Here is a 15,967-nt window from a genome sequence, read left to right on the forward strand (position 1 = left end):
CTGACCTCAGGTGATCCGCCTGCCTTGGCCTCCCAAAGTGCTGGGATTACAGGCGTGAGCTGCCATGCCCACGCCTATAATCCTGGTACTTGGGAGGCCAAGGAGTGCAGATCGCCTGAGCCCAGGAGTTTTAGACCAGCCTGGGCAACATGGTGAAACCCCATCTCTACCAAAAAATATAAAAATTAGCCTGTGTCGTGGTGGCACAAGCCTGTAGTTCCAGCTACTCAGGAGGCTGAGATGGGAGGATCCCTTGAACCCGGGAAGTGGAGGCTGAAGTGAGCCTTGATCACACCACTGCACTCCAGCCTGGGTGACAGAGTGAGCCACTGTCTGAAAAAAGGAAGAAAGAAAGAAAGAAAAGAGCAAGGGAGAATGAGGGAGGAGCCGAGGGAAGGAGATAGGGAAGTTCGCACTAGTAAGAGTGGGCTGGGGACTGGAATTCTAGTCCCAGCTCTTGGGGGGATGAATGTCTTGATCCCTCAGTCTTCCCATCAGTGAAATGGGAGGGAAAGTCTTGCTCCTCCCTGGCACGGGGGACGTATAAATGAACCCAAACCGTGTGTGCAGCTACTGGTCTCCTTCCCAGCCCACAGCGCCCTTGATCCCATGCTCTCCTGGTCCACGCTCCTGGGGACTTCTGCTTCTCTTCCGCTTCTGTCTTCCCCCACTCCTGGCTTCTAACCCCTGTCCATCAGTCCTCAGAACCCCAGACCACTCATTCTTTGCCCTTGGCCCTGCCAAGGGGCCTATCCCTGGCTGTGTTTCCCCTCTGACTCTGGTCTCTGTGTCCAGTGCAACCAGAACAAATCAGACTGCTTCTACCAGACGTACTCATCAGGGGTGGATGCAGTGAGGGAGTGGTACCGCTTCCACTACATCAACATCCTGTCGAGGCTGCCAGAGACTCTGCCATCCCTGGAGGAGGACACGCTGGACAACTTCATCTTCGCCTGCCGCTTCAATCAGGTCTCCTGCAACCAGGCGTGAGTCAGTCCTGCCTGGCTCCTTGCATTCTGTGGGGTCCCCTTCCCTGGGTCAGCCTCACACCCTGCATGGGCAGGGCCTAGGAAATGCTTGTTGACTAAAAAAATGCGGGTACCAGCAGGCCAGGGGCAAGTACTGGCTTCGGGTCCACACCCTGCCCCAGAGAGCGCCCTACGCCCTCCTGCTGCTCCCTGCACTGCTGGATCTGAGGGAAGTAGCTTCACATGGATGCCTTGGGGGCTTGAGGTTGGGCTTTGAGAAACCAAAGGTTGGAAGCCTGGGTCTTGGTCTTTCTAAGGCCCCTTTCTCCCTAGCATCAAAGCTCAAAAGGGCCTGGAAGGTCATCTGTCCCATATACTCTGCTACCTGAGCTGAGGCTGGCAGTAGCAGCGAGACGGAGTGGCATGGGTTGACGGAATAAACCTGAGTTCCCACTCTAGCTCCGTCACTCCTGGCCAGGTGACTCTGGGTGTATCACATCATTCTTCAGGGACTACTTCTTTGATTGTAAAATGGAAGTAAAACAAAAATGAGATTCATTCAATGTTCGTTCAACAAATAATTCTGACTGTCTGGGCTATGTACCATTCACTGTTTTAGGCGTTTGGGCTACATCAAAGGAAAAACTATATAATCTGCGCCCCTTTGGCACTTTTACTCAAGTGATGAAGATGATGATGATAACACTTATCTCAAGAACTGTAGCAAGTGCGTGAGATACAAACGTGAGGGCACTTTATAGACCGCAGTAAATGATGGGTTTCATTACTCTTGTACTCAGATAGGTGAAGTGATTTGCCCTTGGGAATGGGCCGGCCCTGGCCAAGGATTCTTCCCACGCCACTGCCCCTCGGGCATTCATTCTGTGAATACCCCTGTTACAATGTCCTTGCAAAGAGCTCATGGCAGCTGTAGGCTCTCTGAGGGCTGGGAGAGGCTGAGGCCACGGGGGTCCCCTTCTGTAGCCTCTGGCCCCCTCCTCCCTGCCTCCTCCTCCTGCTCATTGATTTTCAGGAGCCATCTCCCTGCCTCTGCTCTAGCTCTGCTCTACAGGGGGGCCTTCCCTCCCCTGTCCCTGAAGAACAGCCTCAGGGAGAAGTGTCACTTCTCACCCCTCATGCACACTCTGCTCAGTGCACGATGTTGTGTTTGTTTGAAGACAGAAGCTACCAGCTGGGAAGTAAGATGGTAGCAACACCTAAGCCTGAGTCAGCCCACACCTGCCACCAAGTCCCTCTAACTGTCACCGTGGCACCTGTGCTTTCCTTATGCCCTCATCCAATGCCCTCCCTTTGCTCCGTGTGCCTGCCTCCCTGTCAACAGAAAGTCTGTGGTTCATCTTTGTCTTGGCACTTAGCCACTTAGGTCAGCTCAGAGCCTCACTTTCTACCTGGGTTGTTAGACCCACCCCTCCACCCTACTGTGTCCTTCTGCCTCCAAATCCTCCCTTCCTTCTGCAACCACAGGAAGCTTTGTACATCATCCTTACTTCACTTCACTACACAAACCATTCCAGTTAGTCCTGTGTGTTAGTCCATTTTGTGTTGCCGTAAAGGAATATCTTTCCGGGCCTGGTGGCTCATGCCTGTAACCCCAGCACTTTAGGAGACTGAGACGGGCGGATCACCTGAGGTCGGGAGTTGGTGACCAGCCCAGCCAACATGGTGAAACCCCATCTCTACTGAAAATATAAAAATTAACCGGGTGTGGTGGCATGCACCTGTGGTCCCAGCTACTCGGGAGGCTGAGGCAGGAGAATTGCTTGAACCCAAGAGGTAGAGGTTGCAGTGAGCTGAGATCGAACCACTGCACTCCAGCCTGGGCAACAGAGTGAGACTCTGTCTCAAAAAAAAAAAAAAAAAAAAAAAAAGGAATATCTGAGGCTGGGTAATTTATAAATAAAAGAGGTTTAATTGGCTCAGCGTTCTGCATATTGTACAAGCATGGCACCGGCATCTGCTTAGCTTCTGGGGAGGCCTCAGGAAACTTCTACTTGTGGTAGAAGGGGAAGAGGGGGAAAGAGACACCAGGCTCTTTTAAACAACCAACTTTCCGTCAAACTAATTAATAGAGTGAGAATTCACTCATTACTGTGAGGTGGGCACCAAGCCATTCAAGAGGGACCCGCCCTGTGACCCAAACACCCGCCGCTAGACTCACCTCCCACATTGGGGATCACATTTCAACATGAGATTTGGAGGGGACAAACATCCAAACTGAATCATCCTGTTTAAATTCCTTCAGTGTCTCTCATGGCCTCTAGCATCAAGTTGGAGCTCCTTAGTATGGCTTTCTCACCCCTCTCCTCCCCCATAACCCACGCCCTTTCCCCCACCCTATAATCTTTTTTAAATAACACTTTTATTGAGAATAATTCACATGCCATAAATGTATCCTTTTAATATGTACAATTTAGTGATTTTTAGTATATTCAGAATTGTGTAACCATTACTGCTACCTATTTTCAGAACATTTTCCTCACTCCAAAAAGAAACCCTGTACCCATTAGCAGTTCTTCCCCCATTTTCTCCCCTTCTCCAAGCTCTGGGATCCACTCTTCTGCTTGGAGTCCTGGTCTGTTGCCCAGGCTGGAGTGCAGTGGTGCGATCTCAGCTCACTGCAATCTCTGCCTCCCAGGTTCAAGTGATTCTCCTGCCTCAGCCTCCCGAGTAGCTGGGACTACAGGTGAGCGCCACCACGAGTGGCTAATTTTTTTGTATTTTAGTAGAGGCAGGGTTTCACCATGTTGACCAGGATGGTCTCGATCTTCTGACCTCGTGATCTGCTGCCTTGGCCTCCCAAAGTGCTGGGATTACAGGCGAGAGCGACCAGGCCCAGCCTCTGCTTTCTGTCTTTATGGATTGCCTATGGTGGACATTGCACATGAATGGAATCATACAGTATGTGATATTTTGCGAGTGGCCTCTTTTATTTAGCATAACATTTTCAAAGTTTATCCACGTTGTAGCATGGATCAGAGCTTCATTTTTATGGCTGAATACTATTATATTTTGTAGATATACCACTTTTTTTGTTTGAGACAGGTTCTCGCTCTGTCACCCAGGCTGGAGTACAGTGGCAGGATCAGACCTCACTGCAGCCTTGACTTCCTGGGCTGAAATGAACCTCCTAATTAAGCCTTCCAAGTAGCTGGGACTACAGGCTCATGCCACCATGCCCGGCTAAATTTTTTTTTTTTTTTTTTAATTTTAGAGGGACTGAGTCTTACTATGTTGCCCAGGCTGGTCTTGAACTCCTGAGCTCAAGCCATCCTCCTGCCTCAGCCTCCCAAAGTGCTGGGATTATAGGCGTAAGCCACCACGGCTGGCCCACATTTTTGCATATCCATTCTCATCTGATGGACATTTGGATTGTTTCTACTTTTGGCTATTATGAATAATGCTGCTGTGAATGTTCCTGTACATGTTTTTGTATGGATGTGTAAGGGTTCTTGGGTTCTTGCCGAGTTTAAAATGAAGAAACTGAGGCCAGCACAAGAAGATCCAATGCGAATTTATTCAGGCTCCCAGGCGAGGTTCTGCGGTCCGACAGGAGGAGCCGGAGAAGTCGCACGGACTCCTCTCAGACGTGGGGTTTTATAGGAAGTGGAGGCGTTTGATTGGTTGTGGGAGAGCAGGGCGTGGGTAGGCAAGCTTGCTATTGGTAGGTAGGCAGGGTTTGAATGCTATGGGGTAGATTTACAAGACTTGGGGTAGATTTACAAGACTGCTATTGGGTAGCTTTACAAGACTTGACTGCTATTGGGTAGCTAAGACTCGAATGCTATTGGGTAGATTTACAAGACTTCTTTTGCATTTTGGCGGGGTTCTTTAAGGGAGGGTTAGGCTGTGTGAGGGGGGGTGGGTGTGTCCGAGCTTCCGGAGAGGGAGGGGGGTGTGTCCGAGCTCCCGGCAAGGCGACTGGCCTTACAGATCTATGTTTTATTTCTCTTGGGTGTTTACCTACAAGTGGAACTGCTGGGTCATAGGGCAACTCTATATTTAACATTTTGAGGAACTGCTAGCCTTTTCCAAATGGCTGCACCATTTAACATTCCTAATAGCAATGTATGAAGATTCTAAATTCTCTACATCCTCCCCATGTAGTTGTCTGTTTCTTTGACTTTAGCCATCTTAATGAATCCCTGTAATCGTAATAGTGAGCTAATACAGTTCTTACTAAGCCTAAACACCATTCTCAGCATAATTCAATGCTCATAACACCCCTGTGAAGTTGATATTTTTGTTATCCCCATTTTACAGCTGAGGAAACTGAAGTGCAGAGAGATGAAGTAACTTGTTTGGCCCCACATCTAATATTTGTTAGAGCCCCGGGATTCAAATACCAGGAATTTAATTCTGGAGTCTGTGCTCTTAACCATCACATTATACTGCTTCTCATAGGCCACTATATTAATGTGCTTAGTGTGTATCTCTGTGAGTTTTTGCAAAATGTGTATTTAATTAACATAAATGGTATTGTGTTATAGATCTCACTTCACCTCTTACTTTTTGTTTGAGACAGAGTCTCGCTGTGGAGTGCAGTGGTGCAATCTCAGCTCACTGCAACCTCCGCCTCCCGAGTTCAAGCGATTCTTCTGCCTCAGCCTCCCAAGTAGCTGAGACTACAGGTGCCCGCCATCACGACTGGCTAATTTTTGTATTTTTGGTAGAGACAGGGTTTCACCATGTTGGCTAGACTGGTCTCGAATTTCTGACTTCAACTGATCCGCCTGCCTTGGCCTCCCAAAGTGTTAGGATTATAGGCATAAGCCACCAGGCCCCACCCCCTGCTTTTTTTTTTTAAACGAAGTTCTATGTTTGAAACCCATCCCTGTTGTTCCACCTTACCTGCTCATCCAACCTGTGCATGCTTTCTGTGGGGGCGGCACCCATCACACTGTGCTTGTCCCCTCTCTGTGTGTGCAGGGCTCACCAGCCTTCAGGACTGGCCACTTCTGTAGCCTCTCCTTCATTCCTTCCTTGCATCCAGCCTGGGCTCTGGAAGTGCTGACTTCCCAGCACATCCTAGAATGTGCACTGGTATGTCATGCCTCTGTGCCTTTATTCTTCAAGGCCCATGGAATATCCCAGGTCATCTAGTTCCAATCTCGTCATTTTGCAGAAGAGGAGAATAAGCTTAGAAACAATGACTTGCTCAAGGCTTTACAACCAGAGCCCCACTCCTTATCTCTGGCCAGCCTCTTCTCCCTCTTCTCTTCATTCCTTCTCTGCCTCTCACCAGCCAAAGTCCCCACTCCCTCTTTGCCCTGCTCCCATCGCTAGCTCCAAGATGCCAAGATGGCAGGGTAGCAGAACACAGATTCTCTCTGTACCGTGTGGCACATGTGCTGTGCTACAACCCACACAGCCTCCCTGTTCTGGAACCTGTGATTTGCTGTGAAATTGCATTCCTACCACAGCAGTGTTGCCTCTGTGATTGCTTTCTCTCTGTCCCCACACCTGTCACAGATGACTTTTGGACCCCCCATTCTCAGACATGCTGATGCAAAAGCCTCCAGGAAATACTTGGTCTCATTCTTGCCCTGGGAACTTATCTTCCTCCCCCCAGCTCCGTGCTCATCACTGGTCATACTCTCTCCTTTAACCCTGCTTCCGTCCACCTCTCCATTTCATTCATTCATTCATTCATTTCTCACTCAACTGTCTAGGTCCCCTCCACCTCTCCATTTCATTCATTCATTTATTCATTTCTCACTCAACAACTACCTAGCTCCCCTCCACTTCTCCATTTCATTCATTCATTCATTCCTCACTCAACAACTATTAATCATCTCCTCTGTCTCCTAGATGACAGGAACTAAGCAACTAATGCAGAGATGACACAGAGATGAATGAGATGTGGCTCCTGTCCTCAAGGAGCTCATGATTCATGGGAAACTAACATTTAGACACATGAACAGTTAGGGACACTGCAAGAATCTTTATAGTGCAACAAGAGAGAAGTCACAAGGCAGCAGGGAAGTCAAGGCCAGTGAGCTTGGATGGCCTGGTGAGAGGAGCCTGGGTTAGAAGGTATATGACCTGGGTGTGAACCCCAGGCTCGTCATCACTGTGTGACCTTGGGCCAGCTGTTTGAGCTCTCTGAGCCTTAGCTTCCTCCTGTGTGATGTGAGGATGAGGCTGTCACAGGCTGTTGGTTGGAGTGACTGAGGGAGTGTGAGTAAATCTCTCAGCATTATGCCAGCACGTAGTAGGTGATCAGGAAACATGGCTCTGAAAGGCGCAAGTCCGGTAGGAGTTTAAGGAAGTGGCGATTTCTCTCTGCCTCATCTTCCTGCTCCATGGACCACGTACGCTTTCCTCTCTGACCCTACTCTCTCTTTCTTGATAAGGAATTACTCTCACTTCCACCACCCAATGTATGGAAACTGCTATACTTTCAATGACAAGAACAACTCCAACCTCTGGATGTCTTCCATGCCTGGAATCAACAATGGTGAGCGACTCCCCGCTTGCTCCGTGGCCGCCCTCTGCCTCAGCCACACTCACGTGTACTCACCTTGAGCTCACTCCTAAAGCTGCGGGGAGGGGTCCTCTCTGCTCTCTCTCCCCAATAGGTGCCACATAGTCCATTCCAGGCATGAGAGGAATCCTGTCCCAGGCCTTCCTCCTGCCTCCAGAATCCAGCTCAGGGGTTGCCAGGTCCCATTGCGGGTCTTCCTGAGCTTGCTCTTCTTGCTGCGTTAGAGATTGGGCCAGGGAGGATTTCCATCGTCTACCTCTTCTCCAGGATTCCCGCCCCTACCAACTCTGCTCTCTCTGCACCCCTAGGTCTGTCCCTGATGCTGCGCACAGAGCAGAATGACTTCATTCCCCTGCTGTCCACAGTGACTGGGGCCCGGGTAATGGTGCACGGGCAGGATGAACCTGCCTTTATGGATGATGGTGGCTTTAACTTGCGGCCTGGCGTGGAGACCTCCATCAGCATGAGGAAGGCAAGGATGCTGACGGGGAGGCCTAGGAGGAAAGCCCAGATTGCAGAGGGGCGGGGGGAAGGTATGGGGGGTGGGCTTACCAGCTAGAAGGCTGGGGAGGGAGAGCATGTGGGGTGGAGCTTGAGCATGTGGAGGTCTTCAGGAGAAGGAATGAGGGGCAGAGGGGCTAGCACTGGGAAGTAGGTCCTGCAGGGTGGACCCTGGGGGACAAGGGCTGAGAAGGCGTTCAAGGCATGCTTAGGATTTCTGGGAATGCTCTGGGCCCAGTGGCCTTGAAATGGGCCCTGGGTGGGCATGGAGGTGGCTAGAGGCATGTATTGAGAGGGTGAGGCAGGTAGGAGGGACTGGCAGGTGTGAGGTACAACCTGGGACTGAGAGAAGACAGAACCGAGAGGCACTTGCTCTGTCCTCTGATCTCTTGGTGTATGTGCGTTCATAGGAAGCCCTGGACAGACTTGGGGGGGATTATGGTGACTGCACCAAGAATGGCAGTGATGTCCCTGTCAAGAACATTTTCCGTTCGAAGTACACACAGCAGGTGAGGCCCAGCCTCTGTGGCAGCCACCCCAGGCCTGCCCTGGTCCGTCCTGCAAAGCTGAATGGGAGTGTGTGTGTGGGGGCGGGTGGAAAGAAGATGAAGGCTCTGTGCAGAGAACTGCTGAGATCAAGCCCGAACCCCTCTCCTCTCCCTCTCCTCCCTTCCAGGTGTGTATTCACTCCTGCTTCCAGGAGAGCATGATCAAAGTGTGTGGCTGTGCCTACATCTTCTATCCACGGCCCCAGAACGTGGAGTACTGTGACTACAAGAAGCACAGTTCCTGGGGTGAGAAAAGGAGCCCCTGCCCTGCCCCACTGAGCGCAGCACTCACCAAGGCATTCCTTCCTCTTAGTGCAGTTTGTTTGTGGAATGACTCCCACTTGCCGGGAGGAATCCTCCCTCACCCTCGTTTTTCAGCCTTTAGTCTCTGCCTCTGTCAGTTTCCCTCTCCCGTCGTCTCCCTCTTCTATCTCTGTTCCTCCCTCTCAGTGTTGCAGTCTCTCTGTTTTGGCCTTTGTGCATTTGTCAAGGAATTGCTCCATTTAAAAATAACCTGCAGCAGAAGGAAGGAAGAGCAGGTGAGAAAATCTCCAGCACTTCTTCACTGACTGCTAAGGTTTCAGTGCACACTCTGCCAACAGCTTCCCTGCTCAGTGCCCAGGGTGCTTGGCCGGGCAGGCTCTGGAGGCACTGGTGGGGTACACAACACTTCCTTGGGGCTCAGGAAGAAAATATTAGAAGTTACATGGGTCTGCCTCATGCCTTCACATTTTCCATCTTACGTGCTTTAGAATGGACATACTGTATCCATTCAATAGTAGAGGTATGTAATTTATAAATCAAATACATGAGGGCCTGGCGTGGTGACTCACGCCTGTAATCCCAGCACTTTGGGAGGCCGAGGCTGTGGATCACAAGGCAGGAGTTCAAGATCAGCCTTGCCAAGATGGTGAAACCCCATCTGTACTAAAAATACAAAAAATTAGCCAGACGTGGTGGCACATGCCTGTAATCCCAGCTACTCGGCAGGCTGAGATAGAAAATTGCTTAAACTCGGGAACAGAGGTGGCAGTGAGCTGAGATTGAGCCACTGCACTCCAACCTGGGCGACAGAGTGAGACTCCGTCTCAAAAACAAAAACAAAAATCAAATACATGTATTGGACCTGCTTATTTAAGATATATATATTTTTAACCTGAACAAGGGCACAATCAAAGCTTGGAGCACCTTGGAATCTCCTCCTTATCCTGGTATAGGAGTAGCAAATCTCTTTCCTTTCGACTACAGCTGAGTTGTTTGGCAGGGAAGCTCTGTGCCAGGAAGCTGAGAGAAGGAACAAAAAGAAAATACGGAAGCTCCAAGGGTTTTTATTTCTGGAGTGTGTGCTCTTCCCTGGCACACCTGGCCCGTTCCCCCTGCGGTTCCTCCTCCCAGGGCTCTGCTGGGCCCAGCTGTCCCACAGAGTGGGCTGAGGGCCATCGAGGGAGGTGACATGTTAGCGGGCACTGGAGACACAGAGGCCCTCAAAGGCAGTGGATTGTTCAGCATCCGCTTCCATCCCTGCCTCGCTCCTGTGGCGACTGTTCCGCTTCTTTCCTGGGCTGGCTCCGCAGTTTTCTTCTGCCTGGACTTTCCAGTTGTGGCCTCCTGGTTCCTGTCTCCCTGACCTTAGAGGACCGTAGTACATCAGAACTGGGGGAAACCCAAAGGCCATCTGGCCTCACCTCCTTTCTCACATGAGCAAACTGAGGTCCAGAGGGAGGATGTGACACATCCCAGGGTATGCAGGACCAGGACAGAGGGGACATCACCCATCATTCCTCCCTGCCCTCAAATAATTATTTCTATGTTGTGGGTTTGCACATCTGTAAATGAAAAATAAGAATATTGATTGCTGAGGAGTCGTGAGGATGAGAGAGGAAGTGAGGCTGAAAGCACACTCTGTTCATTTCCTAGTGCTTACTTCCCTGGAGAGGAGGGCCAGCTGCCTCTCCTTCTTCCTAAAGATCTCCAGCCCTGGTAGGGATTTGGGTCAAAAATGAAGAAGGACTTTGGACTGAGGAACTAAAAGTAGCAATAGTGACAAAATAACATTACTTAGAATTTGAGAAATGGGGGAGGAGGATAATCTACAGTTCCATTATTTTATTTTATTTTTTGGTAACAGCTTTATTGAGATAATTTTTATCCCATACAATTCACTCATTTAACGTGTACAACTTTATTTTAGTAAAATTTTAGTTTTTAGTTTTAGGTTTAAAGTACCGTCCCAGAGTTGCTCAATCATCACCATAATCCATTTTGGAATATTTTTAGTGTGTGCCCAAAAGAGACCTTGTACTCGCTCAGGCCGGGCACGGTGGCTCGTGCCTGTAATCCCAGCACTTTGAGAGGCCAAGGTGGGCAGATCATTTGAGCCCGGGAGTTTGACACAGCCTGGGCAACATGGTGAAACCCTGTCTTTACTAAAAATACAAAAATTAGCTGGGCATGGTGGTACGTACCTGTAGTCCCAGCAACTTGGGAGGCTGAGAGAATCATCTGAGCCCAGGAGGTCGAGGCTGCAGTGAGCCATGATCAGGCCACTGCATTCCAGCCTGGGTGATGGAGTGAGACCCTGTTTCAAAAACATAAATAAATAATCTTTTTACTCATTAGCATTTCCCAAGATTCCCTCCCCTCCTTCACCACTGCCAGCCCGAGGGCAATCACAATTCTTTCTTTCTCTATGGATTTGACTATTCTGTTCTGAATCTTTCTTTCTTTCTTTCTTTTTGAGATGAAGTCTCATTCTGTTGCCTAGGCTGGAGTGCAATGGCGCGATCTCGGCTCACTGCAACCTCCAACTACTGGGTTCCAGCAATTCTCCTGCCTCAGCCTCCCAAGTAGCTGGGACTACAGGTGCCTGCCATCACGCCCAGATAATTTTTGTATTTTTTAGTAGAGAGGGATTTCACCATATTGACCAGGCTTGTCTTGAACTCCTGACCTCATGATCCGCCCACCTCAGCTTCCCAAAGTTCTGGGATTACAGGCATGAGCCACCACACTCAGCCCTTTTTTTTTTTTTTTTTTTTGAGACAGAATCTCACTCTGTCACCCAGGAGTACAATGGCATGGTCTCAGCTCACTGCAGCCTCCACCTCCCAGGTTCAAGTGATTCTCCTGCCTCAGCCTCCCAAGTAGCTGGGATTACAGGCGCCTGCTACCACACTTGGTTAATTTTTCTATTTTTAGTAGAGACTGGGTTTCACTGTGTTGACCAGGCTGGTCTCGACCTCATGATCTGCCCACCTCGGCCTCCCAAAGTGCTGAGATTACAGGAGTGAGCCACCGCGACTGGCCTTATTCTGAATCTTTCATATAGATAGAATCTTAGAACGTGTGATCTTCGTGTCTAACTTATTTCACTTAGCGTAATATTTTCAATGTTCGTCTGTATTGTAGCAACAGCAGTGCTTCATTCCTTTGTATAGCTGAATAACAAAACTCCCTTGTATGGATAGACCACACTTTGTTTACCCATTTATCAGTTAGTGGACATTTGTGTTGCTTCCACTTTTTGTTTATTGTGAATAATGCTGCTGTGAGCATTTGTGTACAAGTTTTTGTGTGGACACATGTTTTCCATGTTCTTGGCTATATACCTAGGAGTGGAATTGCTGGGTCATATGGTAATCTATGTTTAACCTTTTTGAGGAGCTGCCAGGCTATTTTCCAAAGCGACCTCACCATTGTACATTCCTAGCAGCAGTGTAAGAGGGTTCCAGTTTCTCCACATCCTGCCAGTTCTTGTTATTTGTCTTTCTTAATTTTAATTTTATTTCTTTTGAGACAGTCTCACTCTGTTGCCCAGGCTGGAGTGCAGTGATATAATCTCGGCTCACTGCAACCTCTGCCTCCTGGGTTCAAGTGATTCTCCTGCCTCAGCCTCCCCAGGAGCTGGGACTACAGATGTGCGCCACCATGCCCAACTAATTTTTGTATTTTTAGTAGACAGGGTTTTACCCTGTTGGCCAGGCTGGTCTTGAACTCCTGACCTCAGGTGATCCACCCGCCTTGGCCTGCCAAAGTACTGGGATTACAGGCGTGAGCCACCATGCCTGGTTTATTGTCTTTTTTTAAATAATATACATCTTAGTGGGCGTGAAGTGGTGTCTCACTGTGGTTGAATTCCCTTATTCTCATACAATGATTGTTCCCATTTTTCTTTATGGCTTTTAAGTTTTTATCCATAGCTTATATTTCCTTACACTCGCATATCCTGTTTTGTTTTTCCCCAGACTTAGCTTATTTTCTTTCTTTATTAATTTTTATTTTATTTTTTAGAGAAAAGGTCTCACTCTGTTGCCAGGGTTGGAATGCAAAGGCACAATCGTAGCTCACTTGCAACTCCTGGGCTCAAATGACCCTCCCACCTCAGCCTCCCAAAGTGCTGAACCACTGTCCCTGGCCTAGCTTAATTACTTCTTCTTCTTCTTTTTTTTTTTTTGAGACAGAGTTTCGCTCTTGTTGCCCAGGATGGAGTGCAATGGTGTAATCTCGGCTCACTGCAACCTTTGCCTCCTAGGTTCAAGCAATTCTCTGTCTCAGCCTCCTGAATAGCTGGGAGTACAGGCGCGCACCACCACACACACCCAGCTAATTTTTGTATTTTTAGTAGAGACAGGGTTTCACCCTGTTGGCCAAGTTGGTCTCAAACTCCTGACCTCAGGTGATCCACCCACCTTGGCCTCCCACAGTGCTGGGATTACAGGCATGAACCACCATGCCCAGCTAGCTTAATTTCTTAAAAACACTTCCTGGTACTGACAGTCATAAAACACTCCTTGGTACTGCTACTCATAAGGCGTCATTGTAATGCTAACTAATGCTCTTGTAAAGTGGATACTCAGAGATCTGGGGAGACCTCTTGGGTGTGGGGTGGAGGAAGTTGAGGTGCCCTAGGAAAACAGGCATTTCTCTGTACCCACAGGCTACTGCTACTATAAGCTCCAGGCTGACTTTTCCTCGGACCACCTGGGCTGTTTCACCAAGTGCCGGAAGCCATGCAGGTGAGTGTCCCTTGCCGAGGGTACAGGTTGGGTACGATACAGGTTACCCAGCCAAACCTTTGAGTGGGAGAGCTCTGCCCCCAACACTGAGCACCTTTTTCCATCCCCAGTGTGACCAGCTACGAGCTCTCTGCTGGTTACTCACGATGGCCCTCGGTGACATCCCAGGTAGAGTGTGGGGAAGGGATGGGGGGGGATGTGTGTGCCCATGTAATGCTGTGGCCTTCTCTGGGTATATGTATGAGTGTGTTTGACACAACCCTATCCCTGTAAGCCTGAAGAGTACAGGATGACCTTGATGACACCCCATTCTTTCCTAGGAATGGGTCTTCCAGATGCTATCCCGGCAGAACAATTACACCATCAACAACAAGAGGTCAGTCCTGCCCTGGTCCCAGCCACAGGAAAGGGATCTTTGGGAGGGAAAATAGACCTAGGAAGAGGGGTCGATATGGCTGATTAGACGAAGGTCCAGGAAGTTCATCCTCTGCCATTTCTTCCCGCCCTCTGACCCGCACCTAAGGAATGGAGTGGCCAAAGTCAACATCTTCTTCAAAGAGCTGAACTACAAAACCAATTCCGAGTCTCCCTCTGTCACGGTGGGTCCTGCCTGGATGGAACCTGTGATGCTCTGAGGGTCTGTCTTAGCAGGGCAGCTGTCAGGGCAAACCAAAAGGTTGTCTCTGTGGGGTCAGAAGGCTCTGGGTCTCCGAGGCAGGGGACCAAAGAAGAGGGTCAGGGGGAGTTTGGGAGGGTTGAACGAAGGAGCTCAGCCAGGGCATAATGTCTCTGGGGGTGGTGGGAGGGACAGGCATGCCAGATGCTGGGGGGAAGGTGCTCGAGCCATGTCCCCATTGCAGCTGCCCCTGACTGTGGGGCCAGTTCTCAGTTTTCTCTGGGTGACACCGGCCAGGAGCAGAGACAAGGAGCCCAGGGGGCTGCTGCGAGGCTCAGGCGTCCTCAGGGATGAAGGGAAACAGCTTGGTGAGGAGGGATGGGGGCTCCTCTGCCAGAGCCCGCCCAGAGCCCTCTGCCCCCTCATCAGTGTGCCTCTCCTCTCGCAGATGGTCACCCTCCTGTCCAACCTGGGCAGCCAGTGGAGCCTGTGGTTCGGCTCCTCGGTGCTGTCTGTGGTGGAGATGGCCGAGCTCATCTTTGACCTGCTGGTCATCACGTGCCTCATGCTGCTCCGAAGGTTCCGAAGCCGATACTGGTCTCCAGGCCGAGGGGGCAGGGGTGCTCAGGAGGTGGCCTCCACCCCGGCATCCTCCCTCCCCTCCCACTTCTGCCCCCACCCCACGTCTCTGTCCTTGTCCCAGCCGGGCCTTGCTCCCTCCCCAGCCTTGACAGCCCCTCCCCCTGCCTATGCCACCCTGGGTCCCTGCCCATCTCCAGGAGGCACCACAGGGGCCAGCTCCTCTGCCTGTCCTCTGGGGGGACCCTGAGAGAGGAGAGGTTCCTCCCACCAAGGCAGATGCTCCCCTGGTGGGAGGGGCTGGCCTTGGCAGGACTGAAGGATGTGCAAGGTTTCCACTCAGAGCCGCCCAAACTGTCTTTGATGTGTGGAGGGGAAGGAGATGGGTAAGGGGTTCAGGAAGTTGCTCCAAGAACAGTGGCCAATGAAGCTGCTCAGAAATGCCTTGGCTCCGGCTTCGTGCCCCTTGGAACTGCCTCTGAGCACTCTGGTTTCCCCACTCAACTGCGGACAAGTCTCCTTTTCCCTTGAATCAGCCAAGCCAAACTTGGAGCTTTGACAAGGAACTTCCCTAAGAAATGACTGATGGCACAGGCCGGGCGCGGTGGCTCAAGCCTGTAATCCCAGCACTTTGGGAGGCCGAGGCGGGTGGATCACGAGGTCAAGAGATCGAGACCATCCTGGTCAACATGGTGAAACCCCGTCTCTATTAAAAATACAAAAAATTAGCTGGGCACGGTGGTGCGTACCTGTAATCCCAGCTACTCAGGAGGCTGAGGCAGGAGAATTGCCTGAACCCAGGAGGCGGAGGTTGCGGTGAGCCGAGATCGCGCCATTGCACTCCAGCCTGGGTAACAAGAGCAAAACTCTGACTCAAAAAAAAAAAAAAGAAAGAAATGACTGATGACCAGAACAAAACACAACCAAGGGTGCACATGGGCATGCACGGGTGTCCTGCCCAGAGACGGCTAAAGCCAGCCCCCAATTGGCCTGGCCACACTGCTCTCCAGTGACACAGATGTATGCTCCTCCTCTTGAACTTGGGTGGGAAACCCCGCCCAAAAGCCCCCTTTGTTATTAGGCAGTTCTCCTTCCCTGACTCCCCAGGCGAGGGCTGGAGCAGACCCTTGTAGTAAAGGCGGCCCCAGGGCTCCTCTAGCCTCATATCCATGCCCTCACAGAGCCATGCCCTGGCATCTCTGCCCTGTGTCTTTCATATCTCAAGTCTGCTCAGG

The 15,967-nt window shown here is 50.4% G+C and overlaps 1 protein-coding gene across 3 annotated transcripts in view; it reads left to right on the forward strand.

The window, feature by feature from the left end:
- The window catches only part of SCNN1A (sodium channel epithelial 1 subunit alpha), a 32,456-nt gene extending 16,827 nt beyond the window's left edge, over positions 1–15,629 (forward strand). For all 3 annotated transcript variants that reach the window (XM_012455926.3, XM_064377515.1, XM_012455927.3), the window contains 10 exons: positions 796–986; positions 7,343–7,446; positions 7,782–7,945; positions 8,385–8,483; positions 8,651–8,768; positions 13,459–13,537; positions 13,648–13,705; positions 13,858–13,913; positions 14,061–14,136; positions 14,602–15,629. In XM_012455926.3, coding sequence (XP_012311349.2) covers positions 796–986; positions 7,343–7,446; positions 7,782–7,945; positions 8,385–8,483; positions 8,651–8,768; positions 13,459–13,537; positions 13,648–13,705; positions 13,858–13,913; positions 14,061–14,136; positions 14,602–14,982 — 1,326 coding nt within the window. In that variant the 3' untranslated portion in view covers positions 14,983–15,629. The remainder of the gene's footprint in view (positions 1–795; positions 987–7,342; positions 7,447–7,781; positions 7,946–8,384; positions 8,484–8,650; positions 8,769–13,458; positions 13,538–13,647; positions 13,706–13,857; positions 13,914–14,060; positions 14,137–14,601) is intronic.
- The last annotated feature ends 338 nt before the right edge of the window (positions 15,630–15,967 follow it).

This window comes from Aotus nancymaae, unplaced genomic scaffold, assembly GCF_030222135.1.
Source record: "Aotus nancymaae isolate 86718 unplaced genomic scaffold, 86718_ANA_hifiasm-v0.15.2.pri h1tg000016l, whole genome shotgun sequence".
Lineage (NCBI taxonomy): Eukaryota > Metazoa > Chordata > Mammalia > Primates > Aotidae > Aotus > Aotus nancymaae.